This window comes from Pleuronectes platessa, chromosome 16 (genome assembly GCF_947347685.1).
Source record: "Pleuronectes platessa chromosome 16, fPlePla1.1, whole genome shotgun sequence".
In the NCBI taxonomy this organism is placed as follows: Eukaryota; Metazoa; Chordata; class Actinopteri; order Pleuronectiformes; family Pleuronectidae; genus Pleuronectes; species Pleuronectes platessa.
In genome coordinates, this window is record NC_070641.1 from 13,559,352 (window position 1) to 13,571,740 (window position 12,389).

General features: G+C 38.2%; 1 protein-coding gene across 2 annotated transcripts; it reads right to left on the reverse strand.

Moving 5' to 3' along the window:
* Positions 1 to 686: 686 nt before the first annotated feature.
* On the reverse strand, positions 687 to 10,702 carry stxbp2 (syntaxin binding protein 2). 2 transcript variants are annotated; one of them, XM_053443501.1, is made up of 19 exons: positions 10,601 to 10,702; positions 8,520 to 8,569; positions 8,349 to 8,430; positions 7,963 to 8,039; positions 7,803 to 7,878; positions 7,571 to 7,674; positions 6,983 to 7,131; positions 6,813 to 6,897; positions 5,932 to 6,062; positions 5,726 to 5,833; positions 5,183 to 5,240; positions 5,001 to 5,066; positions 4,777 to 4,857; positions 3,018 to 3,159; positions 2,760 to 2,866; positions 2,581 to 2,679; positions 2,408 to 2,493; positions 1,498 to 1,655; positions 687 to 1,373 (listed from the first exon to the last, which is right to left on the reverse strand). In XM_053443501.1, the coding sequence occupies exons 1-19, from the start codon at positions 10,635 to 10,637 to the stop codon at positions 1,294 to 1,296; spliced, it is 1,776 nt and encodes a 591-aa protein (XP_053299476.1). In that variant the 5' UTR covers positions 10,638 to 10,702; the 3' UTR covers positions 687 to 1,293. The 2 variants fall into 2 exon arrangements, with proteins under 2 accessions (XP_053299476.1, XP_053299475.1); XM_053443500.1 differs by having other exon boundaries at positions 1,498 to 1,658.
* Between the last annotated feature and the right edge of the window lie 1,687 nt (positions 10,703 to 12,389).

The following is a 12,389-nucleotide window of genomic DNA, read 5'->3' on the forward strand; positions in this document are numbered from 1 at the left end:
GTATGCCTCGGCATCTGTGATCCCAATCGATGCTGCTCCAGATGTGTTCTGGATGTGGCTCGGTGCAAGGCTTTTAAACAGACTTAAGGTCTGCGTATTAACCCATTGCCATTAAGACCAGCCGGTGTGCTGTTGTTAATATTACCATCTGTAATCCCAGATGAAAACATAATCCTCAGCATGGAGGGGATCATCTTTTACTCTGATAGGTTGGTGTACATGCTCTGCGTTATGGCCTAACACTTTACTTAAACTTTGTGTCTGTGAGTCTGCCTCGCTCTCATTGAAAGGTGTAGGCAGGAAAATATAGAGATGGATATTTGCACCGTGGGTTCATTTCAGCCGAAACAAAAAACACAAATGTATTGAAGAAAAAGGTGGAAATTATAGCATGGTAGTAATTATGTTATAAATACATATTATTTTATATTTATTACAAATAAAATGTAAATCGATATTGAGAATTTTTTTTACATTTTACTGAGACTAAAATTGAATATATTTATATAAAATAATCAGATTAATAGACTGGTTAGATAAATTGAATATAGTTGTGAATAATTTTTTTTTATTATATTCTATCCAGGGGCAACTAGAAATTAGATATTACTATGGTAGTTACATTATTTTCATCAACTTATTATGCCCATTCAAAGTCCTCTGAAGCACTTCACACAATACATCAATTTAAGTCAATCTTATATTTCTTTAATAGCTCATTTTTAACAACAAATAAACAAACACCCACCACACTTGCTCCCAGGAATATATAAACATATTATGCATGTGCAAGATATCATACGACAGCAGTTGAGACATTTTGTCTGAGATTCAATTTCCAAGAGGAAGGGGGAGAGATTTCACACAATAAATTTCACTAAATGAACAACGCAAACATCCATTGACCTATGTACATAAACTTGAATAAGATTTTGGGTGTGAGACGATCCAGTTTTGTTGAAATTATGCAGATTTTGAGTACAAAATTAGGGAAATCAAATATAACACAGTAACAAAAGTAAGATTTTGAATGAGAATAGTACAATTATCTAAATATTAGCAATTCTGTTAAATATTTGAATACAGTGTCAATCACAGCAGTGTACAGATCCCACACGACAAAATAAATGATAAAAATAACGTTCTAAAAGAAAATTATGATTCACAAATGTTTCCCTCCATGGCTACAACTAAAATGTATCTTCATATTTCTCGTCAGATGACCCGATAATCTGAAATAAGAGACTAAACCCTTGTTCCAGTGTGCTCCTCCCTGTTCAGTGTCGTCACTCTCTAACAATCGGGATTAGGAACTTGGTCCAGACTCTTGAGGTCATTGAGGAAGCTGGTTGGAGTCAGTATGTGAGAGGACCCTGTTAAGAAGAGAGGGATGAATACATTTGGAAAAAAAAGAATGACAAGAAAATCGTACTGAACGTTGGATTTCTGGAAGAGGCAGATACGAGAACCACAGCCTTTCAAACAGCGATTGCTTACCGATCAACACTTCCCATTTCCCCTCAGTGGCGCGAGTGACTTCATAAGCAGAACGCATCTCGGAGTGGGACGCCCCACCAATCACAAAAACAATAAGTCGAGGTCCGGTGCGATATTCTGTTGGAGACTTATTTTTGTGCCAGTGTCCAAAGCGTGCACTGCTGTAAAAGAAATAAAACTATAATTTAGCAAATAGTCATTATTACTAAAACTAAGACCTGTTTGTGAGCAGCCAGTCTTAGTACTCAACAGAGATTCAATAACAGCAACTACTATGTAATGCAATAAATAAAAAAAATTCCAGTCTGGAGATGAGCTTTATTTAAGTATATTGTCTTGTTGCTATACATAGTTTAAAGCCGGACATTGCCATGTCCGGTTTCGAATGTATGTCCAGTCCTATGTGCTGTAGCCAGACTATATTCTAGTGTTAATACTAATGACCACTCAGCTTTAATTCTGCACTTTGCTGAAAGGAAGGAGACATTCTGCATTATACAGATTATGACTGAATCCAGGTCCATCAGTGTGGCTGGTATGAGCACCATCATCATGGTGGGTATTCCCTGAGGGATTAAAGACTATTTAGAGAAAAACTGGCTGAATTTCACCTTTTCATCTCCAGCCTGCTTTGTCAAATATGAGATGGATCTCAAACTAAGTTACAGAGATAAAAGCTTTCTTTGACATTAATCTGTCTGTGTCCCCTGTGTATATTTTTGCTGGTACAAAAAAAATTAAGCTAAATTGACAATTTTTCAAACCGAGATCTGAGAGATTTTTTCTCAGATCTCATATTCTCCCTTTTAAATATCTCAACCATTTTTTATATATATATATATATATATATATATATATCTTGAACTCTCATAAACTTAACCATCTACAGCTCACATATTATTTCACCCACCTGACTGCAGTCTGAGTTGTATTGATGGGAGCAGGATCAGAGATGAATGGCCATTGCTTTCTGTCCAGTTTGTCTTCTATGGCACTCTGTAATACAGAAACACAGATGTTCTCAAAAGCTGAGAGCAAAACAGGGGCAGGTGGGCCACCAACACCCTATTTTAGCTGTTATACCTCCATGACATCTTTCAGGATGGGTGTCCATCTAGAGAGCTGGTATGTGCTCTCTTTGCGCTCCTTCCGCTCTGGCAGCGTGTTCCCAGCATTGCGACCCTGACAAGCAACATATCTCATGTAAACATGGAGAGTAAACAACATTGACACTGGAGCCAAATTGCAATCGAGAAACTTACCCCAGCTATGATGTTACAGCCCAGGTTCTGCAGGTTGGTGATGATGTTGCTGTCGGCCTGTATGTTAGCATGCTGGATGAGCTTTACCAGGTTCTCCTCCCCGATGCCTGCATGGATAACCAGACTCTTAATAGGTTTGAGCAACTCAGTCTAATGAAGCAGCCGCAAACACACACATTTCTTACAGTCCACAAAAAAAATGCAGGTTTTTAAATTCTACATTAGTTGAAACAGAAAGAGGTGTGTCAAGGGCCACACCTTTTTTCTTGTGAAATATGTACAGCAGGATGATGCGGATTTTGTCGTAAGCTTCAATTTCTTGGTTGAGAAGCACAGGAACAATGCATTTCATGGCATCTTTCAGTGGCTCCCCTTCTGCATTTGCTCCAATTGCCAGGTCCTGTGGAAGACAACCATGGTTAACTATTAACCGCTGCTGGAATCTCACATAACATTTAAAACTCTGTCAGCTGACAGTCAACTCACGGGACTATTGGCCTCTCGACTTCACTTCTACTTCCATGAACCGTAAAGTACAGAATATCACTAGATCTTTTTCACTAAACTACTCAAAAAGGTTAATACTGGCAGTCCAAGCACTGAAAACTGATCTTTCCAATAATCCAATAATGAATATTTACAAATTTGTCCCTAAATAAACTTAACACTAAATTGCACTGTAAACTTCCTGCATTATGTAATCCTTTAACTATGTCCAAAATAATGGAAAATATTTGCCCCTTAACCTGGGCTTTTATACTTACATCTAGCTTTGGGGGATTTCCCTTTTATGCAATCCTGGGCACTGTGTGACCTCCTTAAAAAGTCTTGCTAAGCTTTAAAACAAATTTAGACTAAGCCTTGTTAGGGCCAATCAGCATCGGAGCCTTTTATGTGCGACTGAATCTGAACAGTGACTAGAGAAGCACAAATAAAAAAACACACATCCCTTTGTTTATAATACTGCACATACATTTGTATTGGGTTGCCCAAACAATGTAGAACACGTTAACGCATGACAGCTGAGAGTGATCTGTTGTTGTTTGGATCACACTGTCCGTATTAGAGCCAAAAAATGTCCACTAGATTAAAGAGGCAGCTTTCAGACATGCTGACAATCCATTAGTACGGTCAGGTGATTCATTAAAAAAAGAGCCCCATTAACACTTGCATTTCATAATGCCACAACCATGCACAGCTTCCTCTGTGCTTGTGACTCATTTGATTCCAGACTAAATACAGCATAATACAGTCAACCCCTCAAGGAGATGAGGCATGTCTGGCACATACATATGACACACTAGGAACTGGCACCATATTGAACCATGGCTTTATCCAAAGGCTCTTGTTGATGGAAGGATTTTAACATCACCCTGTAGAACATACACTCGGTAATGACTGAAACAGCTTCTTCTTCATGTCTGTGGATTTATGGCTGTTGATGTCCGGTCCCAAGCTTCTTAGGCAATATTATGATTATGATTCTCCGTAAAAGATTTAATAAAAAAAACAAAAACAGACTGTGCCAGTGCCATTTGATCATACTCCAGAGGATCTATAAATAAAGACATCACATCAAGGTCACTTAGTAAGCAGAGGGAGTGGGATGAGTATTTCCATGTCAGATACGCTCTCCAAGATACTTACTGTCAGTGATTAACACAGTGGGGCATTCAGGTTGATCCCTTGCGATATAAAAACTACACACTACAGACTGACAAGCTGTTTGGTCAATGATGTATGAGCTGAGAAATTCAGAGAAAATAATGGCCAATGGCCTAGTGCTCATGTATGTGCACCTTTCTCTTCAGGGATCAAGACAACATTTTCCACGTTCTATTTATCCCTACTATTACAGATGTACAGGACATCTGTGCAATTAGAAGCAGTACACACATGTTATTTTAACTATCAGAGTTGTTTGTTGCTACAATGACAAAACTGATTGCTTCCAGCGTGACCAGAGTCTAAATGCTGATGACACAGTCAAAACATGACTGTATTCAGAGTGACTGACCTGTTCCACTTCGCAGAGCTTATCAAGAGAGGCCTTGAATTTCTTCATACAAGCGTCAGCTAGGTGCAGGTGAGTAGAGTACTGTGAATGAAAAATATTGTATTTTTATTAAATTGTTCAACTCATCAGGAGGATTTGTTAGTTGTAATCATGAACAGTTAAGACGGTTCCTTCCTCTATAACAGAAAAAGTATGTAATAATGATCATGCTTCATGCCACTCACCATGCCAAGCTCTTTCTGATACTGAGGCATTTTCTTCAACATCTGTGACAGATCCTTCATGTTGGCCTGAAATGCAAAAGCATTCAATCAGAACTGCACAATCACACCAACACAGTTTTCATGTTATATTATGAACATAGAGAATAACTGAACCAAAATAAGTACTGCACATGAGCACTCACGTTATCGGTGCACATTCGCTTGCTCTCACAGAAGGTGCGCAGAAGCTCTGATACTTTCCTGCAACAGTGGGTTTGGAAAATGATAAGTCATTTAATCAATAATAATAATTCAATGAGGTTGTTTTTATAGGTACATTGTACAATCAAAATGTACCCAACCGGTACATTAACACACAAATTATATGCCTTTAAAGTAATTGCACAAACATTGATTTAACTCAATATAAATACTAGTTAAATGTAAATAAAAGCTACGGTAATGACATAAATGTAAACATTTCTAAATTAGGATGCCAAATATTTGGATATACATGCAACATTCTTTTTAAATCAACTTTCTGAAGCAATCTGACAAATGGCTACAATACATTACAATGGAACAATGTCTACGTTTAATATACAATCTCTTTTTCTGCTTTTATTAGTAATTTAAACCACATGATACAATTTCGTTCTTGGAGAAATCACACATGGGGAAATGTGTATTTTTAATATTTGATTATTAAAAATATAACCAGGCAGATGTATTTTCGACAGACTTACTTTGTGACATCTGCGATGTGCATATGTCTGAGCTGCACCCAGAGCTCATCATCTTCATCCAACAACACTTCCCTCTCTTTTTCATTCCCAATGCCGGTTGTCTGATAACTTCAAGAATAAAAAAATGCATTCCACACATATGAGTATGCAGAGAAAAGGAGTAGAAAAAAGAACAGCATCTGATATGTAATAAGATTTTCACTCACGTATAGATATCTTGTTTGATATCTAGCAGGTCGTAGACCATTGCCTGGAAGGTTAGCTCATGAAGAATAGGCGAGATGGGATCAAACCCACGATCCACGATCAGTAGCTGTGATCGTGCCTTATCTGCACCCTAAATACATTTGAAATAAGGAGTATCATCAGGAATAAGTAAAAGATCAGATTTGACTCACAGATGCATCATGGATGAGAAACACGTCTTACTGTTTTTTGTCATGCAGTGAAATTTGTATAAGCTTTTGTCTATACAAATTCAACGTCGCTGTCTGATTGCAGTATGAGGCAGCACTTGAGGAAATGTTCAGTTTCAAGTACAGTGAAAATAAAGAGAATGCTTAGACAGTGCTGCAGATTGATGCACTTCAGATGTGTGGGGACATAAAAAGAGAACAGTAATACATGCCTGTCAAGACTCATCTCAGGAGCAAGGACATGTCTGCTAAGAAAGACATGGAAGAAGAAAAGAAAGAAAGGAGAAAGACCCAGCAAAGCGTGAAAAAATAATCAACCGGAAATTAAAGCCAGAAACGAGAAATATCCACAACCTGTGAAAGTAAAGAGCAGAATCCCAAATAATGTGTAATTTCATTTTCTGAGAAATTCTGAAAACAGAAAAAAGTAGCGTATTGGTGTTTTCACATCTTTTTAGTCTGCTTTGTTTTCTAGGGAGCACACAAACTGTAGCAGCTTGTGTACTAGTAGTGGTAGCTCCATGTTACATTCCATGGCAATGTTTCTCTTACAGAGATTTGCACTAGTTCAGACAACAAAGTGTGAAAACGCCTTAAGAATTCAGTCCACCATTTTTACAGAAAGCATTCTATTAGAGAATAAAACAGATACAGATGTTGTAGTTCATCACCTCTCCCATGCTTGGGTTGTCAGCTTTGTGAGCAATGAGGCGCTGGTGAACCTCCTCAGCCAGTCTAACAGTCTCCTCTGGTCCTCTAAAAGACAGAAAGACATACAACAACAGAATCAGCAAATAAAATCAGTGGTAAACCCCCTCCAGTATATGCAGGGTTTCCGTACTTGCGATATCGGATTGCAGGGTACTCCTTAAGTGTGTCACACAGGGTCGCAATCTGCTCGGCCAGATTTTCCATCATTTTGTCTTTTTGCACATTAGGCTTCGTACTATAGAAATGGTACAAGGACGAAGGGTCATCCAGGGAGAACACCTGCAAGTATGAGGGGAATTGAGATTTAGTTTTTCCATATTATGTTTGTAACAACCAAGCTACACCATGCAATATTTTTACAGTACATTCACATAATGCTCATAAAGTCCACAGAGACCTATGACCCCACTGTACAGTTCTCAGCATCTTTCAGGTGATTTTACAGACCACAGCTTTACTGTTTCACCTTTAACACTCTCATCAACTTCATTTCCAGAAGCAGTGGGCTAAAGTATATGACAATGTTCTTATAAAAAAATAAACTGCAAGGCCAGCCCCTAACTCCACACAACAAAAATAGTGAGGAGCTGTTGAACATAGTAGAGCAACTAGTAGCTAGAGTTAAGAGAATATTTTTCTCAACTAAACATTTGAAACCGAAACACACTTACAATGAAAGTGAATAAGAAAAGTGTAGCATAAAGAGATAACTCCTCACCTGAGACTCATATGGCAGAAAAGCAACATTGATCTCTTTCAAAGTCTTGACCACCTTGGAAACTCTGGATTTCCCAATCTCAGCAAAGAGACCATCTGGACAAGCTGAGGGAGAATATATTTTAAAAAAACTCAATGTTCTGCAAAGAACAATTTAATTTACTGATAAACAAAACCATATATAATTATTTTCTATATGAGAGAGAGAGAGAGAGAGAGAGAGAGAATCTTACTGTCAGTGAAGAAGATGTGCACTGCTTTGTATGTAAATGCCGCATCTTTGAAGTCGTTAATCAGAGCACGAACAGACTGTAATTAAAAAAAGAATTTGTTTAAAAAAATAAGGAATATGAAAACGTAACATTATAGAAGGAATTCTAGGCAAAGGCTAACCTTCTCCACTGGTGAAATCAAATATATGGCCTCCAAACTAGAGATGGGCTCCCTACGTTTGTTGATGTCTTCCACAACTGAAAAGCAGAAAAGACAGGAATTGTTCTTCAATTAAAAAAGTCTGACTTATATCAATAATACATACAGTGAATGCTCTAAATGGTATGGACTGCATCTCTTTCATTTTCATCAAATCAAGCAGTGAGAATTTATGCTGTGGGCATAGGAAAGTTTACTTCTATCGAGATGTAATGTAGGGAAGATCCTGAGCATACTGTGAGCAACACAACATATTTCACATTCAATAATCTGCAAGTAAAAGTATCCTCTCTTTTGTATACAGAGTTCCATAGTGATCCATAGGATGCAACAAATATATTACTTACTGGTCACCCCTTCAGCCAAAATATCAGACATCTTGCAGCAAGATGACAGAATACGCATGCTCATGTGGTCCACAATGAGAACCTGAAGAAACACAATGTACGCAAGGATTATAACTTCTAGAATCTGTTTTTGTTTATCGTTTTTTTTTTTTATCATTGGGCAACTTTTACCTTCCATTCTCCATCCTTCCGCACACTCTTAATGACTCCATTAAGGATTTCTGTAGGAGAGAAAAAGGTTCATGTGATAACAGTAAGATAAGGAAATATTGCAAATGACACACAAAAAGTAAGAAACAACTACTGTTGATTTAATTTAATGATTTCCTTGATGTCTTATTTAGGGTCTGTGTGTAAAACTCTCTAAATCAGGAATCTGGAACTTTCTTTATGCATGGCTGTTCCCCTAACCAACAGATGAGACAAACTGAAAAACTGCAGTGAGTACAGGTGGATCACCTTACCCCAAAACATCTTGAAATCAATCTTTTAGGGGGGAATAGCAGAGGCAATATTTCACACATGCAAAACCCATTATATTTAGTGAGACTACTGATCAGGTCAAAATCTTTTCCCCTCAGCTAAATATTGTCCTCAGGGAAACTCTGAACTACACCCTGAATCCCCTAAAACTTGAAAGTCAGTGTCTTATAGTGAACAGAAGATAGGAGTGCATACAAATAAACATTGAAATGAAGAACTACTCTGATGTGACACGTCTTCCCTCAACTTCCTTGTTTGACCTATAAACACAGCAGTCACTTCCTAATACATATGACTAGTTGCTTTGTTCGCACATTTGTTTCTCGCTAATTGACATGTTATTTATCTGGTTAAAGGAATACGTTTAACTCAGAAGTTTATAATGAAGAAAAAACATTGATGCCCCTCACCTTCTCTTAATTATCATTGACATCATTAACAAAGACAATGTTTAGTGCTGGAAGATGAACACTATACATTTGTTTCTGGGTCAAGATGATTAAAATAGGAAGCCAGAACTAGTACTAACATGCATTCATAGAACTGTTGAGAATAATAATCTATCCTGTCTCAATCCAGACAACAGGAAAAAAGGATTACTTAAGAATTACCCTGATATGTGTATTGATTGTAAACTGAGACTGAACTAGACCTTAATTTACCTAATTGTAGCAATGCTTAGGATTTATGCCTACTGCTGACAGATTTCATCAGACATTACCATCACACTGACAAAGGAGAGCACACACGCCCATGCTTTGACTCAAGTTGCTTGGACAGCAGCATTGCATAAAGCTCGACAACACCGGGCTGAATGTCACAATTCCAACACCTTTTCCAGATTCTCTCCCTCCAACGCAACAAATACACATGTTCTCTAATCAATGAAGAGTGAAGAGTTATAAGTTACAAAGGTGTGTATTCACAAACTCACAGATTTAATTAGATTATAGAGCTGCGAGAACAGTAAGATGCTGTTGGTCAGGGTTACTTGTATTACCAGAACATGCCTAAAGATTTCAACAACTCTCAGTCTGGGTGTGTTCACACTACACTCCTATCACACACAAGAACTAACAGCAGACATCTCCCAACCCTTAACACAATGAAACGGTGGTATTGACATTCTGAATACACAACAGCCTAATTAAAAATTGTACATATCCAAAAACCTATACTTGTTTTGCCTTTATGGAGAGTTGGTATACACAATGTATAACTATCTTTAGGTCCAATACTGAACTAGTATTGTTTTGATATTTTACAATACACGTGAGAATTGAGTTAACTCCGAAGTATCAGTCATGCTGATGTTTTAGATGACGTCATAAATGTCCCTGCTCCATCACAGGCGCAGTAACTCAACTTCCTCCTCGGTTAGCCCGCTAGCGTTAGCATAGCATCAAAGTTGGGACTGTCACAACATCCCCACCGCGACTCTTTCCCTGGTTCCTCCTCGTCCGCCGAATGTCACAACGACACGACTCCCCTCTCCCCCCGAAGGCGTTGGTAGCGACACGTGTAACGAAACAACGACACGTTTAACCCCCCCAATTCCATTATTTACTTCGGCAGTGTTCGCCTTTTAATTGGGACCGCGACAGGAAGAAACGTCTGGTGGACCCAGGTCCCCAACCAATGGTTTCACTGGTTAGTTTGGCTTCCGTTTACGAAACTGCTACGATGTCACGTCACGGTACTCTTTCTCGTGTGAGTTTATTCTAACAGGGTCTTGAAAATATAAACATTAGAAGCAATATGTCACTTACTTTCCCCAACTACCGCCTTCAGTCCGCCCGCTGCCATCTTAACAGCCTGCAGGCCCTCACTTCCTTGTCAGAGCCTGTCAGCGCACACAGGTATTCACAGAGAAACACTGCCCCCTAGCGTCGGAAGAGAGCACATCTCACCTGCACTATGTGGCTGTAAAAACAATAACGACACCATATTAATTCAAAATCATTTTAGTCTTAAATAACAGCCAATAGTCCTGGGCTTTTATATTATAGATAGATAGATTGGTACAGTGGTTAGTGTGGCCTAGTGGTTAGAGTTCAAACCCCACTCTCTCCCATCTGCATGCCGAAGCGTCCTTGGCAAGATACTGAACCCCTAAATGGCCCCTCATGAATGTTGAGTGTACTAATTGTAAATAACATGTAATGTATATAAAGGTGTCATTGCTCACTTTGCATTTTGTGTCTGTTTTTAATCATTCTCTGTCTCTTGTTGATTTGCATCTCCCTGCAGTCCCTTTGTTGTTGTTTTGCATCTCCATGTTTTCACTTTGTGTTGAGTTGTACTTGTCTTGTGTTTCTTTGTACTTGTTTTGCATCTGTTTTTGCTTGTTTGTGTAGTTTGAACATCTGTATGGTGTTTCATGCAGAAGCTCTGGCCCCTTGGACTCATGGGCCTGTGCCCAGTATGGCCCATTCAAAAAATCCACCCGCAAGTAAATACAACATCATCATTTGGCTTTGAGCAGCATATCACAGGAGGATTAGTATTTATTAGCCCATCATGAAAATATTATCATACCATATATTGAATGTGACTTTTAAAATGATAGGCAGCTGCAGAAAAAAAAAACAGCTGTCAAGAAATAAATAAATGCTCTCTGTATTGGCAGTGTCTCCAGCCAAAGATTGTGAAACAACTGACTGCCCACTTTTAATTGCCAAATTATTCGAGGGTATCTTTCAATGAGCCTTGGGAAAGCCATGTCATCTGTTAATCAGGATGGCTGAGAAGTTTGGCATATTGTTACGCATGATTTGTCAGGACACATCCTAGACTTAATATCAGACCGTCCTCTCAGATACTGTATCTTCATACTCTGGAGATCTGAAATATATTTTCTGGTCTGATTGAAGCTCATGTCCAATTCAAAACGATTTATCAACGGGGATTCTCAAGCATGGGAGAACAAGTCTTACCTCTTAAAATAAACTGCCTCACAACTGTTGCATTTGTTTTTCTACCCACAATTTTTGTGATGTTTGTAGCCAGGGAATTGAAAGCATTGTAGCTTCATAAAATGATACAGCATCATTACACTAACGCGTAGGGTGATGAATGTATATTAATTTGCACTGATGGCTGTAATACTTACCATAGTGCATTACATACTTTACTAGAGTACATTCCATACTGTTTAATCTTGTAAGTACTCAAGCCTAAGCGATATGGATTTCAGAGGGGGGCAGATACCTCATTATAATCAAACATCTTATAATAAATAACTTAAAAGAAAAGCAGTACAATACAATAACATGTACAGAACTTGAATGAAGACCAACATTAATGTAGATCAATATACAATTGTACTGTCAAATATACATCGGTATTTTTTTATGATGATCCTTGAGTTAGTTTGTATCTCCATCTTGTTGTGATGACACTCATCTCAATTTGAAGTTGATCTGATGTAAGCCCTGGTACAAGTACCTCAAAGTAAAAATGTGGAATATGGCCAAAATGACCACTAAAGGCAAAATAGCAGGCTTCCTGTTGCACTTTTCCAATTGTACCAAAAGACTTTTTTGTTTGTCTGGTCAT